This window comes from Ictalurus punctatus, chromosome 12, assembly GCF_001660625.3.
Source record: "Ictalurus punctatus breed USDA103 chromosome 12, Coco_2.0, whole genome shotgun sequence".
Lineage (NCBI taxonomy): Eukaryota > Metazoa > Chordata > Actinopteri > Siluriformes > Ictaluridae > Ictalurus > Ictalurus punctatus.
Window position 1 is genome coordinate 14,398,917 of NC_030427.2, and position 18,566 is coordinate 14,417,482.

The window sequence follows — 18,566 nt, forward strand, 5'->3', positions numbered from 1 at the left end:
CTTTTAAATGATTTTTTAAAAATACAAAATAATTACATATGGACTTTCTGAAACAGAGCCTACCAGAGACCATATTATTGTTAAAGAATTCATCAATGTATATGAACACTACATTGTCTTAATTCTAAACCTGCTGGCTTCACAGTTAAACTTTAGGTCAAGTTCTCCATCCTCAGCTTGTTATGAAAGAAAGCAGCAGAATGTGTGATGCATTTCCGTACATCAAAAACATTTATTGTAATAATCGAGAAAAGTGTGTAAGCAGGACAAATATTACATTGTTTAAAAAGCAACGATTAGACAGACAACGGAACAGCCAACCATGCGCTCATACTCTTCGATCGAAACTCACTTCAAAGCAAATCCATATCACATGAAAAAAATGAACACAGAAATTAAAACGGGTCATTTATTTTTCCAACCAGCTTTGACGTTAAATTCAAATTGATCACCTTAAAACACACCTACACAGGGTTAGATTTGCCTTGCTAACCATCAGCCACCTTCGCCCGCCACTCCACCTGCAGCCCAGTTTGGTGTGCTCGCACGCAAACAAGCCTTAAAGTCCTTCACTTAGTCACTCAATAAAGCTTTATAATGTGCTCTGCAAATTTCAGATGCAAAACCTAAAAACAAAGAAAAGAAGAAAGAAAAAGAAGAAAGAAAAAAAAAAAAAAAAAAGTAAATCCTCAATCAAAAATCCTAAGGGGAGGTGAGACACACGCGTGAACACACCCCTGCATATTGTGAAAGCCCTCCTTTAGGGCTGCGGACAGTATTTTTTATTTATTTTATTTATTTATTTTTAAATGGTGCCGTTGCTGGGCCCAGTCAAATGGCTGCACGGCCACTGGACAGGAGACGGATCCTGGTTACGATTAAAACTCCTCCTCTTCATCCTCTAGGTCACCGAAGTCGATGGACGGCCTGTTCTGCCCATCATCTTCGTCAGATTCAGCATAGGAGTCTGAGAGACAGTAACAATTCACATTTGATTATAAAAACTTTATGGCATTAAACTGAAAAAGGCATGCAGTAAATTTGGGAGGGGGGGGGTAAATAATAAAAATCAATCATCTATTCAGCATGTGTGTAGGTTCACATGCACACCCAAACACACCTGTTTTTTTTACAGCAAATTATACCACAGCATTGTTGAATTTGCAAATCTAATTGGTCAGCTGCAAATCACAGGTTGATATACTGCATTTATATTTTATTAAAAAAAAAAAAAAAAACCCAATCATTGATTTAATAGAGTTTTCATAAAGACACATCCATTTTACAAGTTTTCCATCACTGGAAGTCTTCATGATTTGTTTCTTGCCAACATGAAAAGTTACACTGTTTTGTGTTCCAAGTTGTATACAGCTACTCTAATGTAACCATTTACATTAATGTAACTATAAAACAGGGGCAGGGGAGAGAAGAAAATAAAAAGTGACTCATTCTTTAATGAATAAACACTACAATCATTGACAAATTGCTGTGGTACCAGAGGAATAAAACACTTTGGGCCTCACTGCTACCACCCCATGGTTGATTATTTTCCAACAGCAGCACAAAGCAAAGTGTTTTAGACCTCATTTCTAAAAAGGCAAAATGTTAGCTGTGTGGTGAAAAAGTACTTACCCCCCAAATATAATGAGGTTTATTTTACACTGAGCAAGTCTGATATTATGAAATGTGTTGAACCAAAATAATAAGGAAAGGAAAATTGTTTTAAAAAAAACGTACTTTCAAGATTGTCCATGTGTTCGTGAAGAGTTCTCGCCAAGTTGAAAAACTGAGCGAGAGAGGAGGAGAATGTGACTTTGATTTGGAGAGAAATAAACATTTCATATTTCAAGACGTACAGTATCAGGAGGTGCGTTAAGCGCTCAGACGGATAAGTGTCTATAGGATCAGGAGAAGTTTCTCACCCCGGCTTCATTGACTGCACCCAGCACGTCGGAGAACCTCTGCTCACACAGATGCAGCAGAACCACTAGGTACAGGCCACAGCTGATGAACTCGTACTCCGACTACAAACAAAACAAAGTGGGGGTGTGGGGGAATAAATAAAATAATTTCACTGAGGATTTACTACTTAGAGATTTCAGTGTATACAGATGTAATGACAAATGGCTACAGTGAAACTGAAGATCCTCTCACCCTCTCATGAGACCTGTAGAGTTCATTAATGTCAAAGTTCTCAATGTTCAGGTGCAGCTTCTCTTTGCACAGCTCACAGGTAGTGATTGCTTCCAGGGTTGAGCCTGCAGAGCCACAAGAGTTAAACAGATATATGGGGAAAAATAAAATAACCTAAAAATAAATAACCTGATCACAGCAGCACATCTAATTGAGAAGGATGAAGAAAAGACAGACAGAAACAAGGTGAGTGAGTGAGGGAGAGGAGAGAGATGTGGGACAAAATGGAGGGGGCGAAAGAAAAGAAGCAAGAAAAAGGAATGAAGAAAGACAAAAGTCAAACAGGAAGAGAAATAACACTGAATGAAAAGAGACAATGAAGAGAAGATTATATGGAAAGTTGTAAGGAAGGCAGAGAGGAAAGAAAAAGAAGGGATGGAGGAGGGCGCAAACAAAACCGATGCAGAGAAAGAAATGAAGGGGTTTTATTTAGATAGCATCTTTCTCAAGCTCCTAAAACAAACAAATAACAGAACTGCAACACAATAAGGGTAAAGTAAAAAAAGAATCAGATGATGTCTGCCTGGATCAGATTTAATAGATAGGTGTTAGAAAAAGGACAAATTCAGTGACAAAAGGACAGAAGTATAAACATGGCTGAGCATGGACAGCAGGCCAGAACAAAAGCAAAGGACACATAAGCAGGAGTAACCACAGCACAGGACATGACTTAATCCCAGGTGGGAAATTCCAGGATGTGAAAGAATAGTGTTGAGATGCAGGTTCTTGGTTCAGCTTTAAAATCTGAAACAGAGCAGAAATCCGAGGAACCAGTGGGGGATGGACCTTTAGACATTTGAGGAACCCCACCCCCCCAAAAAGAAAAATATCCCACCACACGGACCAAAAATATGCAATGTTCATGTATTAATTTCAGAGCAGTCGTAATTTTTAGTTGCTCGAATTATTATGGCAAATATCCCCTCCAATCCCAGAGACCCTTGTTGGATTAAAAAGTAAAGAGGACAGGTACTCACCGGAGCTGATTTTGGAGCGGAGCCACTTCTTGATGCAGTCTTGGTGAACGTACTGCAGGCTGCCTGTACACCTGCACGGCTCGATGAGCGGGTTCAAGCTGGAGGTCTCTCCCATCTGACAGATCCTGCAGAGATCCCCTTCGTCTTCATCCGAGTCCTCTAGCAGCAGGCTACAGAGTTCAAAAACAAAAAAAAACAAACAAAAAAAACAGGGGGAGTGTGGTTAACGAGTTAGCCAAAATAAGGAAACGACAACAGATGAGTGTTAGCGCCTGCTCAAGCCCTTTGAAAAGAAGAATATAGAGAATGTCCTTTATACTGACTTGGAGAATATGATCATCCACAGGCGTTTAAAATAAATAAATAAATTTAAAAAAAGAAAAGAAAAAAAAAAAAAAAAAAAAAAAAAAGAAAACCACCACCACATGACTTTGATGACTTTTACCTCCTGCACTACAGGTGGCTTGTATTATAAAATAACTTTGGATCAGAGACTGCTCAGGCTCTTTGGAAGCCATGTTTGAGATTCTGACCTCTCCTGAATCTTCCGAAGCCTCTCTGGATCTCTAGAAGGGGCAGGTTTCTCTTTCCCTTGCGCCTCAGCCTGATTCTGTCCAGCCACCGCTGCATCCATTCCTATAATCACGTTCTGGGGCATGCGGAACAGAGGACCAGTCATCACCCGGGTGACGCCAGGGCTCCGCCCGGGGACACGTGTAGCTTCCTGCAAGAGGGAGGAGAGTCCCGAGGCTCTGGTTGGAGGAGCGGCTGTTGCTCCCACAGACACTTCATCCTCTTCCTCATCCTCCTCTTCCTCCTCTGCTTCCTGTTCCTGAGTGGAAGATTTACTCCCATCATCAGGGCTGCCAAGAGGGATGTGCGTGGACGAGTGTGCGTCCATGCGGGCGCTCTCGTCTCGTCCCTCTCTCCTTCGGCGGGAGAACAGCGGGTTGCAGCGGTTCCAGTTGAGCCAGGAGCTCCTCAGCTCCGTCTCAGAGTTTTCCCGTTCTCTGGCTGCAAGTGGGGGCTCGCATGGGGGTGCCTCCTCAGGCCCAGAGTCAAAAGATCTCGAGGCTGAATTGGAACCAGAGGCGGAGCTCGATTCCTGGCTGGAGCGCCTAGAAAAGAGGCGGGACAAAAGCCGACGGGTCGTGCTTCTGCCATCAGAGTCGCCACCCTCGGAGGTGGGGTTTGGCACAGGATCAGGATAAGTTGAGCTAGAGCTGCGTGTGGATAGGGGCGTGAAATAGGGCAAGCTCCAGGAGGAGAGGGACAATGGCTCATAGGTGGAGTTTCGCGTTGAATCTCGGGAGAGACGGGGACTGGGCTGGTAGTCAGAGACCTGCCTTTGCGAGGACGGGACAAAGTCAGAGGAAAGACGGCGGCTGGATGAGGTGCTGTTCTCCCTGCGAGATGAAGAGTACAGGCTCTCTTTGGGTCGAGCTCCCTGAGCACAGGTGGAGGTCACACGCTCTGGGCGATCTGAAACAAGGCATGATGGGAATTAGAAGACAGGACTGATTTTACAGTTGAGTACAGGTTACAATGATTACCTGTCCACATTAGCATAACATTTTTACACCATGCAGATGACAAAACGAGGGACAAAAACAGTCAACATGCCCTTTTAAACGTCTCTGAATTTCACAACAGACATCGGTGCACCCCCCCCAACCTAAAGCTATACGCACACAGTGAGGAGGTCAACGGCGTGGGCCTGTAGCTGGCCTCTCCCAGACCAGACAGGCCAGAGTCAGTCCTCTTCTCCACATCTCTGCGAGCCCATAGATCGTCGTCTGATGACCAAGAGGATGAAGAGGATCGGGACAGAGGGCTAAAGCTGGATTTAGACCATGACGAATCTAAACACAAGAGCAGTTTATTATTTACCTGCATTTATTATAAAAGAGATTATATGTACATCAAGGTTACAAGACAAGCAACGAATACTTATCATAAAAGTCAGTCACAAATTCAGAACGCATTAATACCCACAACCATTTTGAATTATGGAGAAATTTATTTTCCTTTATTGCACTGTTATATCCTCAAATCTGATTGGTCAAAAGGTTAAGCTTACAGGTACTTGTGTGGTGGATGCACTACATAAACAGAAAAAACAAAAACATGTGATTGATGATTATGCTGAAGGTTTTTTTTGTTGTTTTAACACCACACACACACACACACACACACACACACACACACACAACATTTAATGTTTAGGGAAGGTGTCTCCAGTTTCAGAGCTTTGTAACAGTCAAGAGCTAAAGTTATAGCCAAGCTTTCTGCCTCAGGGAAAGAGTTTGCACTTTGGACAGTTTATCTGCAAGTGATAATAGGAAATAACTTTTTTTGTAATCGTTGGTAAATCGCTGTGGTGCAAGAGGAATAAAACACTTCAGGATGTACTGTTACAAATAAATCCACTTCTTGGCAGTAAGAGCAACTCTGCTTCACCCCCCACAACACTGATTATGTTCCTCTACCCACATACACAACACACTGCGTTTTATTCCTTACTTCTTATTCTTTTCAAGAAGAAATTCATTTGAATATTTTTATAATAACTATACATTAATTAAACTGATTAAAAATATTGGCCAGTGTAAGAGTACCTGAAATGCCACCCATGTTTGAGTAGGTGTTGCTGGGTGTAGATGTAGACGGGGTTCTGGTATACGCCGATCTACTTGCGTAAGACAGCTTGGCTCTTTTGGATTCATCGTCTTGAGTTGAGCCGAGGAGAGTGGAGTACGAACCTAATCCTCTCTCGGACTCAACCTCAGTGTGGAAGAGGAAAAAAATAAAATAATTTTTTTTTTTTTTTTTTTAAAAAGGCGTCGTCACCTAAGGCAGTTGAATAACTGAGCTGTAAGAAGCTAGTGAATAAACAGTCAATAAATAAAACTACTAGGTCTTACATTTACAGGTTTGCTTCTTCCTCCATAAGAGGACTCAGTCCACGGCGTAGATGAAGAGGAGGACGGGGTGGAGGAAGAGGAAGAGAGGGGCATGGACGTCTTCCATCTGGAGTGGCAGCTCTCAGACAAGCTATAATCCCTGCTGGATCCTGGGATACGAGGGCTCTGAAACACAGTAAGACAGTAAGACGGTAGAGCTGCACACAAAACATTTAAAACACCTTGAAATGTTCAAGACTTTCACACAGTTTTCAGCATTAAACCTCTTAATTACAAAATTCTATTCCATTTAATGACAAATTGGATAATGTCCCAGCACAAATTTGCCTCGAAGAGTGTGCGATAGGGCCGGGCACATGTAAGGTGTAAGGAATAAGGAATGTGGTGTTACAGGAAAACAATCAATGATAGGGTTGCAAGATTAAGCAGAGTTACAGTTACACCTCGAAGTTTATTATTTTCCCATAAACAGCATGTCCAAAGTGTTTTGTTCCTCTTATACTACAAAAATTCTCCAACAATTACATATGAAAGAACATCACATTGAATTTTTATCTGTTTAATGCTGTCTGCATAACAAGTTAGTTCCAGTCCTCATTTGCATTGTGGCAGCAGTCTTCCCCTCACCAGCCTTCTCTTCCCCCGCCTCCTCCTCCAAGAGTTAAGACAAAAACAAAAAACCCAAAAGCTTTATGTTACTGAGAAACCACAAAAATATCAACTTCTCTGTCCTGAAGATGTCGGGGGGGGGGGGGGGGGGGGGGAATAAAGGAAAAACAAAAAACAAAAACCAAGTTACAGCTCAACATTGGAGACTCCTTAAATGTCTCCTTACAGGAAACCTTCCCAGATCAATGTTGACCGTCTGCCATTACTATGGAATGGAACAGGACGTTCCACAACATTACACATTCCTATAAATGGATAAAAAATACAACAAAATGTTCTTAAATAAATAATTGGGGGAAAAATTAAAGAGGAATAAAACCCTAACAGCAAGCCACTGTGTTTTATCCCTTCCATATTGTATGCAATAATTTCAGTGTTAACTTTTTGCTGTCCAAACAGTACAATTCTCAATGGATTTACAGTGCAAGGCAGTGCTGTAGCCCTGCTAGCTCAGCTCATGGACTGGTTAGAGACAGAAGAATAGCAGGCTATTTTAAAATGGTGGGAAAGGTGCCTTAAATAGAACTAAAAACAAGTTGGCATGGCTCGGCTCTACTCTGCAGCAATATGCAAAAAAATAGTTTCCTGTACCATCCCGAACAGTCCCTTTTGTTATGATTAACACAGAGGTGCCGTGGGAACACATGACATAAAATACACCAAGTTCAAAGGCAGTTCATGCAAATGACAAAAATAGCCTGCAGGTGTTCGCTTGGACCCAGTGCCGAGAGAACAAGATCAGTACCATCAGTACCTATTTTTATTTTTGTTCCAATGACACTCATCTCCAGTTCCCATTCCTTATAGTTAACCCTGCTCACAGCGTTACAATAACGGCACTAGAAAATGACATTTAGTCTGACTTGTGTTATAATCCTCCTCATAGACAGATACCCGGCATCTTCATTGATTTAAGTTTAAGCAAACAAAAGGTGTTTAGATACTAGTCGTGACAAGCCAAGCCTTAAAAAGCCATGGAGGTAGGTTGTTTTTGCATGTAGGCCTCGGCACACTCACAGGGTTTAAAAACAACTTGTAACCTTATCTAGTGAGGCACTCCAGGCCAAGCTGGAGTAAAAGGGCCAGCAATCCTAGCCTGGACTGTTTCAATAATTAAATAAACAACGAACAAGCTTTCCTGCCTTACGAATATGGACAAATAGTTTGTATTGAGGAATTTAGGCTAGATACTTCATAAAAATAAGACAACGCTCCATAAACACTTGCTGCCAAATTTTCAAGAAGTGCTCAAAAAGACATGAAATAGAAATTTCACAGTGGCAGGAACAGTCGATCAAGCAGAGAGAAGCGTGTGCCAGTGAACGAGGCTGCGTATTTTCTGCCATGCAACAGGAAGAAAACGGAGGCCGGTGCAGAAGTCCAGCTTGATGTGGCTTTAAAGTTAAACGAACGGAGGAGCTGCTAATTATGACAATCATTCCTATTTTCAATTGGTTCACAGGTTTGTGAATTCACAGGTCAAAGTTCAACCAGATAACTTTGATGCAAAACAGCTACCAGAACCAAACCTGTATCGCCATAGCAAGGGGTTAAAAACTCTCCCCCCCCACGTCACATTGACAATGAAATATTGATGTGTCCACACTACGTAGTCCAAACTGTGAGCTTTTGTGATTCTAGGAAGACAATGTGACATGGTGGTGTTTCATATGCAGAGCTAGGATAGACTTCAGTAATGAACATACAAATGTATTTACAGTTAGTTATGAAATGTAGTTGCTGTTTGTTAAAGCGGTAACAAACTATGGAAAATTCTGACATGTTGAAAAAGCGTTCATTTACATTTTCCTAAGATCACATCCTGAACGTGGGTTTGTTCGAGTGTAAATGCAGATTTGTTAATAAGAGCAATATGGTGTCGCACAACGTTGTGTTCTAGGCCACTTTGAACAGCAACTGATGACCACACTCACTTGGAAAAAGCAGTTACACACAGCTGGATTAGCATTTGAAATTAGATAAAGTCCAGATTAAGTCGTCAGTATGAAGAGTCAATATTCTGATCATGTTTGTGCAACTGTAAGTAGTGTGCAACTGTAAGTAGTGTGCGAATAAGCACAACACAAACAAAAGGAGCCATTTCTCCTGATCTTCCCTTGATCAGATTTCGACTTCAGTCCTGGAAGCTGCCGGTGTTTTGTTTTACGGCGTTATTTGTTTTACATCACGGTGCTTTGACCTACAGGAACCCGGGAGAACCTGTTCACCTGCGGATCTGCGTCTGGATTCTTTACCTGGTAGTCAGAGTCTAGCTTTCCCACGGCGCCCCTGCTGAAGCGCTCGCTCCCCAACACGCTCCCTCTGCCATAGAGCCGGCCGGCACTCAGAGCCGAGGACGAGAAGGACGATGGAGAGAGAGAAGAGGAGCTTGAGACCGTGAAAGGCAGCCGGCGAGGCTTCGAATCCATGGTTGAGGAGCACTGCAAGAACAAAATACACATGCAAACATTTACTGAAAAATATCCAACTTGAATTACGTGCATGTTAAGTTTTATGATTAACATGAACTTTAACATATTTTGTAAGCAAACTTCAACACGTTTTCACTTTGGATTACTCACAATGCCAAGCTGATATTGTTGCCAATAGGATTAAGTCCTTACGTACCTAGTGCAAGCACATGGTTCGGCAGCGCTTTAGTGCTGTAGCCAGGATCCTCACCTGTACACTCTGGTCAAACATCAGCTTTCACACCTTCACTTTTCCTACCAATATAATCATGCATCATGCAGCTGCACTGCATTCTGGGATTTGGCCTCCAGCTACATTGTATGTCTCATTAATACAATGTTGAAGCTCTTGTTCTTTTCTAGGGTGAATTTTTCCTTAGAAAGTGCCACCAAATCTTTCGCATGCAATAAAATCTCACTAAACTTCATTTTACAGCCATTTCGCACACATGACTATCAGTAGGATGCACACTGCAATAAGAACACCACACCTCTTTTCAAGATCTTGGCACCAACATTCTCAGACATTACTCTTTACACCGAATAAACACAGGAAGATTTTAAACATTTTTTTGCAATAAAAAAAAAACCCCACATGCTTAGGATCATAACACCTTCACAGGTTATTTTCCCCTCTGTTAACGACAACTACCCCACCATCAGCTGCTCTATAAATACCCCTCTACAGTCCTATCAAAATAGCACTCCTGCTCCAGAAGGTTCAACTTCTGCACCAAGTTTTCAATTCACAGCTTCCAAAACAAACACTGACCACTTCTCTTTGAGGAATTCTTTAGTCCCCCCCCCCCCAGTCCCATCTGCCATTTTGCAAGTTTAAAACCACCTCAGTGCCAAGCAACACAGCAACAGAATTTACAATAGTCTAATTGCAATCCTGATTACTTTAAAGAAAAGTTTGGTACAGTAAAAGATGTGGAAAAACATGCAATGTACCCATGACAGTCATTAGATTTGGTCACAACTTTATTACTTATTAAAAGAAACCTAGACACAAATCTAAACAAATGCTCCAAACACACTGCTTACCAACCGCCATCACTCCCAATGCCTGAATCAGCATTATTCCCAGAACTCAATCAACGGTCGCTATTGTTCCTGCCAACTAATCACTGATCATTATCAATCCCACCCACACACCTCTTTTCTTTGCTTTAAACTCTCTTCTTGGTGATATTTACAGTAATAAAACAGGAGTTACTGCATCTGTAAACATTTCCTTCATGTATATTTTCCAAATACTGACTTTTTTAAATTTTTTTGCAGTTTCATGACCAAAAAGCACTCCTTTCTATAAGCAATAAATTCTAATCCATTATACCCCAGTGCTGTTGAGTTCTCCAACATGATTGGTCAGAAGTGTAGATTAATTTTACAACAGCAGCAGCTCTGACAGTAGCACAGCTGCATATCACAGGTTAATATTCATGACTAATACAGTAACATTTCTATAGTAACGGTTTCTTGTGAACAGATTAAAAACCGAGTAGCTTAAGAAAAACACAGAACAGCTGATGAAGTTTTCATGAACGGAAGGAGTCTCCAGTGTCCACATGTTCACAGTGCCTCATTTCAACATTTTTGTTTCAAGACAAATTCACTTCTAAGCTCGTTCAGAAAATCCTCATGTAACATGTTTTTGATATGGAAATAATCACGATTATTAATGAATATGCAAAGTAGGGTGTGACGTAGAGCTCTGGCGACATTTTGAGCGTGCAGTAGATACTTTCCCCTGCAAGCATGGCCTGAATCATTCACACACATTCGTGTGAAAAAGCAACGCAGGAAAAACAAAAGTTCACGCAGTCCATCCTGTGTTTAAACACAAATTACACCTCAGGCTACTCAACACTGCAAACTGGCTGACGATCAACTAACACGTAAAAGCCATCAACACCACCAACATGCATTTAACATGAATATAACACGGCGGAGATTTCTGGTCCTTAAACAATCTGCTTGCTTATATTATTATTTTTATACATTCGCAGGGTCAGTGAATGCCCTTCACAAAATGTCTCTCACTCTGTCTGGCCTGTACATGTTTACAAAAGGGGGGGGAAAAATCAGGCCTGATTTCAGACACGACATGTCAGCACTGAATGCGACTTTCTTCATGCGTTTTATGAACTAACAGCAACAAGAAGACTGACAAGAATCTGATTGGAAAATAAATTCGCTCATTTTTGTCATGCTTTAACTGGGCTCGGGCCTGGAATTCTAACCGAGCTAAAACACACAAGTTAAAGCTCCAACAAGCTAACAAGGAGTTACACAGCAGCGTCCAGATTACAAACAGATCGATTACCGATCAAATTCATTACCGATTAATATTCTTGTGTAGCAACCGAATTCATAATGTTGCAAGGCTAGACAAAACTCCAAGCCGTGTATTTCCTCCATTACCAAGCTAGCAGCTAACCTGCTAACAACTCTGTCCACTTTTATACTAGCAAAAAAAAACAACTAACAAAGCTTGCAAGGCATTTCACCGAAATGGTTTTACGTTAATGAAATCGCTAAATTGTCCTGCTAAATTGTCCTACCAAACTCCGTCTACAGACCGCGAACAAAAGTGTCTCACCTCTGATTTCCCGTCTTTTATATGTATTTTTTTCTTAGCATTAATGGCGTTCCGTGTGTTTATATACGGGATGTCACGTGAACGGGTTAGCCCTCCTTTAGAAAACAAGACAACGGCGCCATCTTGTGGATGCTGATTGATGTACGGTACATCCAATAGGAGAGAGCGAAGCGACACGTGTCCCGCCTGCATGTCACTCCACCGTTCAATCAGATCGCCGTATTTAGAAATGGACGTTTTGACACTGAATAAATGTTTGTGTGATGCAATAACGTCGTCAGTAACACGATGTAAATAAATCATTTTAAGTGTTATAAACCACATTTGTCATATTTGTTAATTACAAAAAAGACGTTAAAAGCGAAGAATAAATACTTCAGCAGAGGTATGGATAATTCCTCTGGAAGAAAATTTACATGTTCCTTAAATGACGGTATATGTGGTTTTATCAGCATATGGAAACCTGTTATAAATGTAGTACAACCAACCAATCAATCAAATAATGAACTCAAAAACAAGCAAAGATATAAACAGTGTCAAGTTGGACCTAATGTTCTGTTGGTTGAGGTTTTAGCAATAAAAAAAAGTTCTGTCTTTAATAAATAGCCAAAATATTATTGTATATATTTAAATAATGAGTTTAATATTTAAATATTTGGATTATTTTCATAAAATAAATCTGTACTGATAGAGAACATGAGATTTACTTATACTTAAAGGGATCCCTGGTTGAGAACCACTGGTTTACTGTGCCTATTATTATTATTATCCATCCATCCATTTTCCATACCACTTATCCTGCAAAGATTTGCAAGGAGCCTGGAGCCTATCACAGGGATCTCGGGGCACACCCTGGTACCAACCCATCACAGGGTACAATCACATATTGCAGACAGTTTGGAAATGCCAGTCAGCCAACAGCGCATGTCTTTTGAAAGGGGAGGAACTTGGAGTACCTGTAGGAAACCCCTGAAGCACGAGGAGAACTCCACACACACAGGGTGGAGGCAGGATTCAAACCCCCAACCCTGGAGGTGTGAGAAAACCTGTTCTAGCATGACAATGCCCCTGTGCACAAAGCATGCTCCATGAAGATGTGCTGTGTTAAGTTTGGCAGAAGGTGGAAGAGCTCGAGTGTCCTGCACAGAGCCCTGACCTCAACCCCACTGGGATGAACTGGAACTGGAGACTCCTCACCCAACATCAGCGCCTGATCTCAACCTCACTTGTAGCTCTTGTAGCTGAATGAACACAAATCCCCACAGCCACACTCCAATATCTAGTGGAAAGACTTCCTGGAAGAGTGGAGCTTATCATAACAGCAAAGAAGGAATGTTTGACAAGCACATATGGGTGTGATGGTCAGGTGTCCTCATACTTTTGGCCATATAATGTACAAAGGCTGTAAAAGCAAACCCAACCGACAGAAGAGAATAACCTGCGTGAAATATATACAGTTGAATGACAATGTTTGCACACTCTTAGGAAGAACAAGAGTGTCATTTATGATGGATTTTCACCCTTTAAGCGAAGGGGCACAAACTTTCGCACAGAACTCACGCGTAAGTTTTGCTTTGTGTCGCCAGAGGGCGCTGTGTGTCGCTTTGATTCCCCCACATGCTGCTGCACTTTGCCTTTCTGCTCGCATGGAGCCACATGGTATTTACCCTATCACTGAGTTAATTAGAAATGCTGCAGATGTGATAATGAGACATTAATTAGAATAATAAACATCAGCGCTATTGTATTTAAATCCTAATGCAATAACGTACACCAAGACGCCTACAAGCCCCAATAATCATAAATATGCTAATGCGCTCGGATTTGTGCACGTGCAGTGTGTGTACAGTTCAGGTTTTAGCAAAAATATCCGGAAATGAATTATCAATTAATAAAACCGAAATAAGGTACTGACCTGTACAGTTCTGTGTCACTGGGTTTCTACCTGTAGTGTGTATCTTTATACCTGACAAAGCGCGCGCGCGTGCGTACGTGTGTGTGTGTGTGTGTGTGTGTGTGTGTGTGTGTGTTTAATTAGCATTTACATTAAAGCTTTAAAGGTACATCAGCGGTCCTAAAAGGTCTGTTATGTACCTTTAATTATTTTAAAGGTATAAAGTCTTTCTTTCTTTCTCTTTCCTTATTTGCTCATTGCCTGATTCTTTTTTCTTTTTCTTTCTTTCTTTCTTTCTTTCTTTCTCTTTCCTTATTTGCTCATTGCCTGATTCTTTTTTCTTTTTCTTTCTTTCTTTCTTTCTTTCTTTCTCTTTCCTTATTTGCTCATTGCCTGATTCTTTTTTCTTTTTCTTTCTTTCTTTCTTTCTTTCTTTCTCTTTCCTTATTTGCTCATTACCTGATTCTCTTTCTTTCTTTCTTTCTTTCTTTCTTTCCTTATTTGCTCATTGCCTGATTCTTTTTTCTTTTTCTTTCTTTCTTTCTTTCTTTCTTTCTTTCTTTCTTTCTTTCTATTTCCTTATTTGCTCATTACCTGATTCTTTCTTTCTTTCTTTCTTTCTTTCTTTCTTTCTCTTTCCTTATTTGCTCACTGCCTGATTCTTTTTTCTTTCTTTCTTTCTTTCTTTCTCTCTTTCTCTTTCCTTATTTGCTCATTGCCTGATTCTTTTTTCTTTCTTTCTTTCTTTCTTTCTTTCTTTCTTTCTTTCTTTCTTTCTTTCGAAAGACTTCTCACACTTATAGAAATATGGGTACTAATCTGTACAGTTCCGTGTCACATGTTGTGTGTGTGTGTTTGTGGTGTAACTTTAATTGTCTTGTTCATGCTGATTTCTGAGAGTGTATCTGTTGTGACCTCCTGAGCAGGTTGTGTTGTGGACATTGAGCTCCGGAGTGTTTGTGTCTAGCACATGATTTTATAAACCCAGATAAAGGTGCTGCGTGTGAAACAGATGCACAGTGCAGCACTGTTTTGTGCGCTGTGTATCCTCTGTGTATTTTAGAAGATGAAGGAACAGTGAGGATTGAAAGCTTGTAGGTGTGTGATGCGAGAGTGTGCTCCTCTGCAGGAACACATGCTTTGAAGACTAGACAACAGCTTATACAATGTTCACAGAGAAGGAACAAAAAAAAATCTTGCTTTTTTAATGAAGAGGGAGAAGAAGGGATCAGGGCCAGAAGTCAGCAAACTGCAGATACGGCAGAAGGAATGTCTGGCCTCCTTTTTTCCACACATGTGGTAATCACAGAGGAATGCCTGGAGCCCTCTTTGCTTTTTTTCTTTTCTGTTTTTTCACTCTGCCCCACTCCCTTCACTGAAGCTTTCCCACGCTGACCCCCGAAGTCTTCACATTCTCCAGCTCCTGCACTCCAGGTCAGGCTCTTACAGAGGACACGATAAGCAGACACTGCAGTCTGGGAGGTGGCGTGGCACACACACACTCCAAAGAAAGACTGTGAGGTGAAAACTCTCAAAATGCTTCTCACATCACCACATCAGCACCGCTCATCATCAGACTCATTCTGCTGATAAATAATATCACTTCCATCCTGGTTCCATCCTGACCTCCGATTTCTCCCATCTCCTACTCATGTTGGGTTTCCTCTGGGTTCTCCGGTTTCCTCCCACCTCTCAAAAACACGCCCGAGGGTAAAACGTGGTTCTAAATTGTCTCTAGGTGTGTGTGTGTGTGTGTGCGCGTGTGTGTTGTCCTGTGATGAACAGCCCAGTATTCCTCACGAACGACTCACACACAGTATTCCTGGGATAGTATTCCACCATCACCCTGACCAAGATAAAGCACAAGCTTTCTTTCTTTCTTTCTTCTTGATTTGTTTTTCTTTCCTTGATCCTTAATTTCCTTTTTTTCATTTCATTTGTCTAATTTCTTCTATCTTTTTCTTTTTACTTTCTTTGTTTCTTTTTTACATTTGTTAATTTTTTTGTTCTCTTTAGCTTTTTTGCTCTTTCTTCCATCTTTCTGCTTAATTCTTTCTTTCTTCCTTTCTTTCTTTGCTCATTGTCTGATTTTGGTCTTGATATATTTAATTGTTGTTCTCTCTTTGTCTTGACTTTTTTCTACACTCATGTCCTTCTTCCTTTCTTCCTTTCTTTTCAGTGTTTTTTATACAAGGGTACCTGACTGTATCCTTCTATGTAATTGACAGGACAGGCTGAGAAAGAACATCTGAACTTAACGTAATATTTTTAAATTCTGAACTGCAACAAATTCACTACATGAGGAATTAAGTGCATTGCTTTATAAGTGCTCAATTTACATCCAGACAAAACACACACGCACACACACACACACACACACACACACACACGCCACTACTTGAACACTGTTTTCCAGACCTCCAGGTGCACACAGGGACTGCTGTGATTATATGATTTGCGCTCCACCCAAAACCACCCTGCTGTGTGGAGATGGACAGCTCATGGGGGATAAACACACACACACACACACACACAAACACGTCTGTCTTACTATCCTTCTGAGTTCCTTCCATTGAAATAATTGTTAATGAAGCTAATTAATGATTAATGTGATGCCAAATCTCCCCGTAAGGTACAAACTGTTAGATATTCCTACTATTTATTCCCCAGTAAGATATAAAAGCACACACACACACACACACACACACACACACACACACAAACGTTGTTGGCAGGGTGTGGAGTCGTGGTCAGTCTCCTCACTGGCCTAGTTTTGATCAGACGACATGCAGGCTGGTGTGAATGTGCTCAGGCCTGGAGCTCACGCTGCACTGACCTCCAGCTCCTAATCACAGCAGACAGACCTACACAAACACCACCCTGATATAGCTGACCGTTACAGCAAACGTTTCAATCCAACCACAGTGAGAGAGAGAGAGAGAGAGAGAGAGAGAGAGAATACAAACAACTGTTTCTTTACAATTAATATCATTTTCAGTTTTAGTTGCATGTACTAACACAGTATTTACAGAGCTGACCTGTTTGCTTTTACCCGAGCCCTAAGTGTTATTAAGCACAACTCCTCCTTTTCTTTCTTTCTTTCTTTCTTTCTTTCTTTCTTTCTTTCTTTCTTTCTTTTTTGTCCCTTCTTCATCAACTTGCTACCTTCTTTGCTTCTGCTTTCCATTTTATTCACTTACAGTAAGTGTAACTTCTTTGTTCTTTGATCTTTTTTCCTCATTCTTTTCTTTCTTCCATCATCGTTCTTTCTTTAGTTGTTCATTGTCAATTTTTTTTCTGTCTTGTTGATTTGCTTACTCTTCTTTCTTTGCTACTTCCTTATTTTTTCCATCTTTCTTCTTCATCTTTGTCTGAATGTTTTTTCTGTCTTGTTCATTTTTCTTGTTTCCTGCTCCTCAAAGTCTTTCTTTCTTCTTTATTTCATCTTTTTATTTCTTCATCGTCATCTTTTATTTATCTACTTTGGATTTCTTTCTTTCTTTCTTTTATTTTCTTTCTGTTTTGTTGACTTTTTTTGCTTTTCTTTCTTTGCTATGAAAAAGTATTTGCCCCATCCTGATTTCTTCTGTTGTTGTGTGTATCTCACACTAAATTGTTTCAGAAATTAAAACAGAATCTAAGATAAAGGCAATCTGAATAAACAAAAAAGTGGTTTTAAATGATAATGTCATTTATTGAAGCAAAAAAGTTATCCATTACCAACTGGTAAAAAAAAAATGGTAAAAGGCACACTTATATAGTGCTTTTATCCAAAGCACTTTACACTGTGTCTCATTCACACACACACTCACACACCAGTGGTAGCAGAGCTGCCATGCAATGTGCTAACTTGCCATCGGGAGCAACTTGGGGTTCAGTGTCTTGCCCAAGGACGATTCGGTATGTGGAGTCACGAACCGCCAACCCTACAATTAGTGAACATCCCGCTCTACCAACTGAGCCACAGCTGCCCCTGTAGTTACTAATGTTGCTCCTGTAGCTACTAATTCCCCAAATCTATGAACCTGCATTCATAATGGGGTTCAGCTGGACTAGATGCAACCAGGCCTGATTACTGCAAACCCCGTTCAATCAAATCAACACTCAATACAGAACTTTTTCAACAGCATGTTGGTTAAAAGGTCTTACTCAGTAACACACTATGCCAAAGGTGAAAGAAGTTCCAGAAATGATGTGGAAGAAGGTGATTGAAATACATCAGTCTAGGAAGGGTTACTTCAGTTATTTCAGAGGCTCTGGAACTCCAAATGGAAAAACTCGACACAATAGAGAACCTGCGCAGAAGTCGCTGACCTTCCAAAATTCCTCCAAGAGCACAACAACTACTCATCCAGGAAATCACAAAAGAGCCAAGGACAACATCAAAGGAGCTACAGGCCTCTCTTGCATCAATAAAGGTCACTGTTCATGACTCCACTATCAGAAAGACACTGGACACAAATGACATCCATGAGTGGGAGAGTGGCGAGGTGAAAACCACTGCTTTAAGGCTTGTTTAATGATCCTCAAACCTTTTAGGAGAATGTTCTGTGGACTGATGAGTCGAAAGTGGAACTGTTTGGAAGACAGGAGTCCCGTTACATCTGGAGTAAACATGATACCTACGGTCAAGCCTGGTGGTGGAAGTGTGATGGTGTGGGGATGCTTTGCTGCTTCAGGGCCTGGGCAACTCGCAGTAATTGAGGGAAACCTGAATTCTTCTCTCTACCAGAAAATCCTAAAGGAGAATGTCCGGGCTTCAGTCCGAAAGTTGAAACTCAAGCGCAACTGGATTATACAGCAAGACGATGATCCAAAGCATAGGAGTAAGTC

The 18,566-nt window shown here is 40.9% G+C and overlaps 1 protein-coding gene across 3 annotated transcripts; it reads right to left on the reverse strand.

Moving 5' to 3' along the window:
• Positions 1-208: 208 nt before the first annotated feature.
• marchf7 (membrane-associated ring finger (C3HC4) 7) lies at positions 209-11,972 on the reverse strand. Of its 3 annotated transcripts, XM_053684181.1 has the most exons (12): positions 11,840-11,855; positions 9,392-9,489; positions 9,019-9,204; positions 6,095-6,259; positions 5,789-5,954; positions 4,862-5,032; positions 3,704-4,652; positions 3,171-3,340; positions 2,155-2,258; positions 1,923-2,024; positions 1,738-1,786; positions 209-967 (listed from the first exon to the last, which is right to left on the reverse strand). In XM_053684181.1, the coding sequence occupies exons 3-12, from the start codon at positions 9,190-9,192 to the stop codon at positions 879-881; spliced, it is 2,139 nt and encodes a 712-aa protein (XP_053540156.1). In that variant the 5' UTR covers positions 9,193-9,204; positions 9,392-9,489; positions 11,840-11,855; the 3' UTR covers positions 209-878. The 3 variants fall into 3 exon arrangements, with proteins under 3 accessions (XP_053540156.1, XP_017337548.1, XP_017337549.1); XM_017482059.3 differs by lacking the exon at positions 9,392-9,489 and having other exon boundaries at positions 11,840-11,972; XM_017482060.3 differs by lacking the exons at positions 1,738-1,786; positions 9,392-9,489 and having other exon boundaries at positions 11,840-11,972.
• Positions 11,973-18,566: the final 6,594 nt, after the last annotated feature.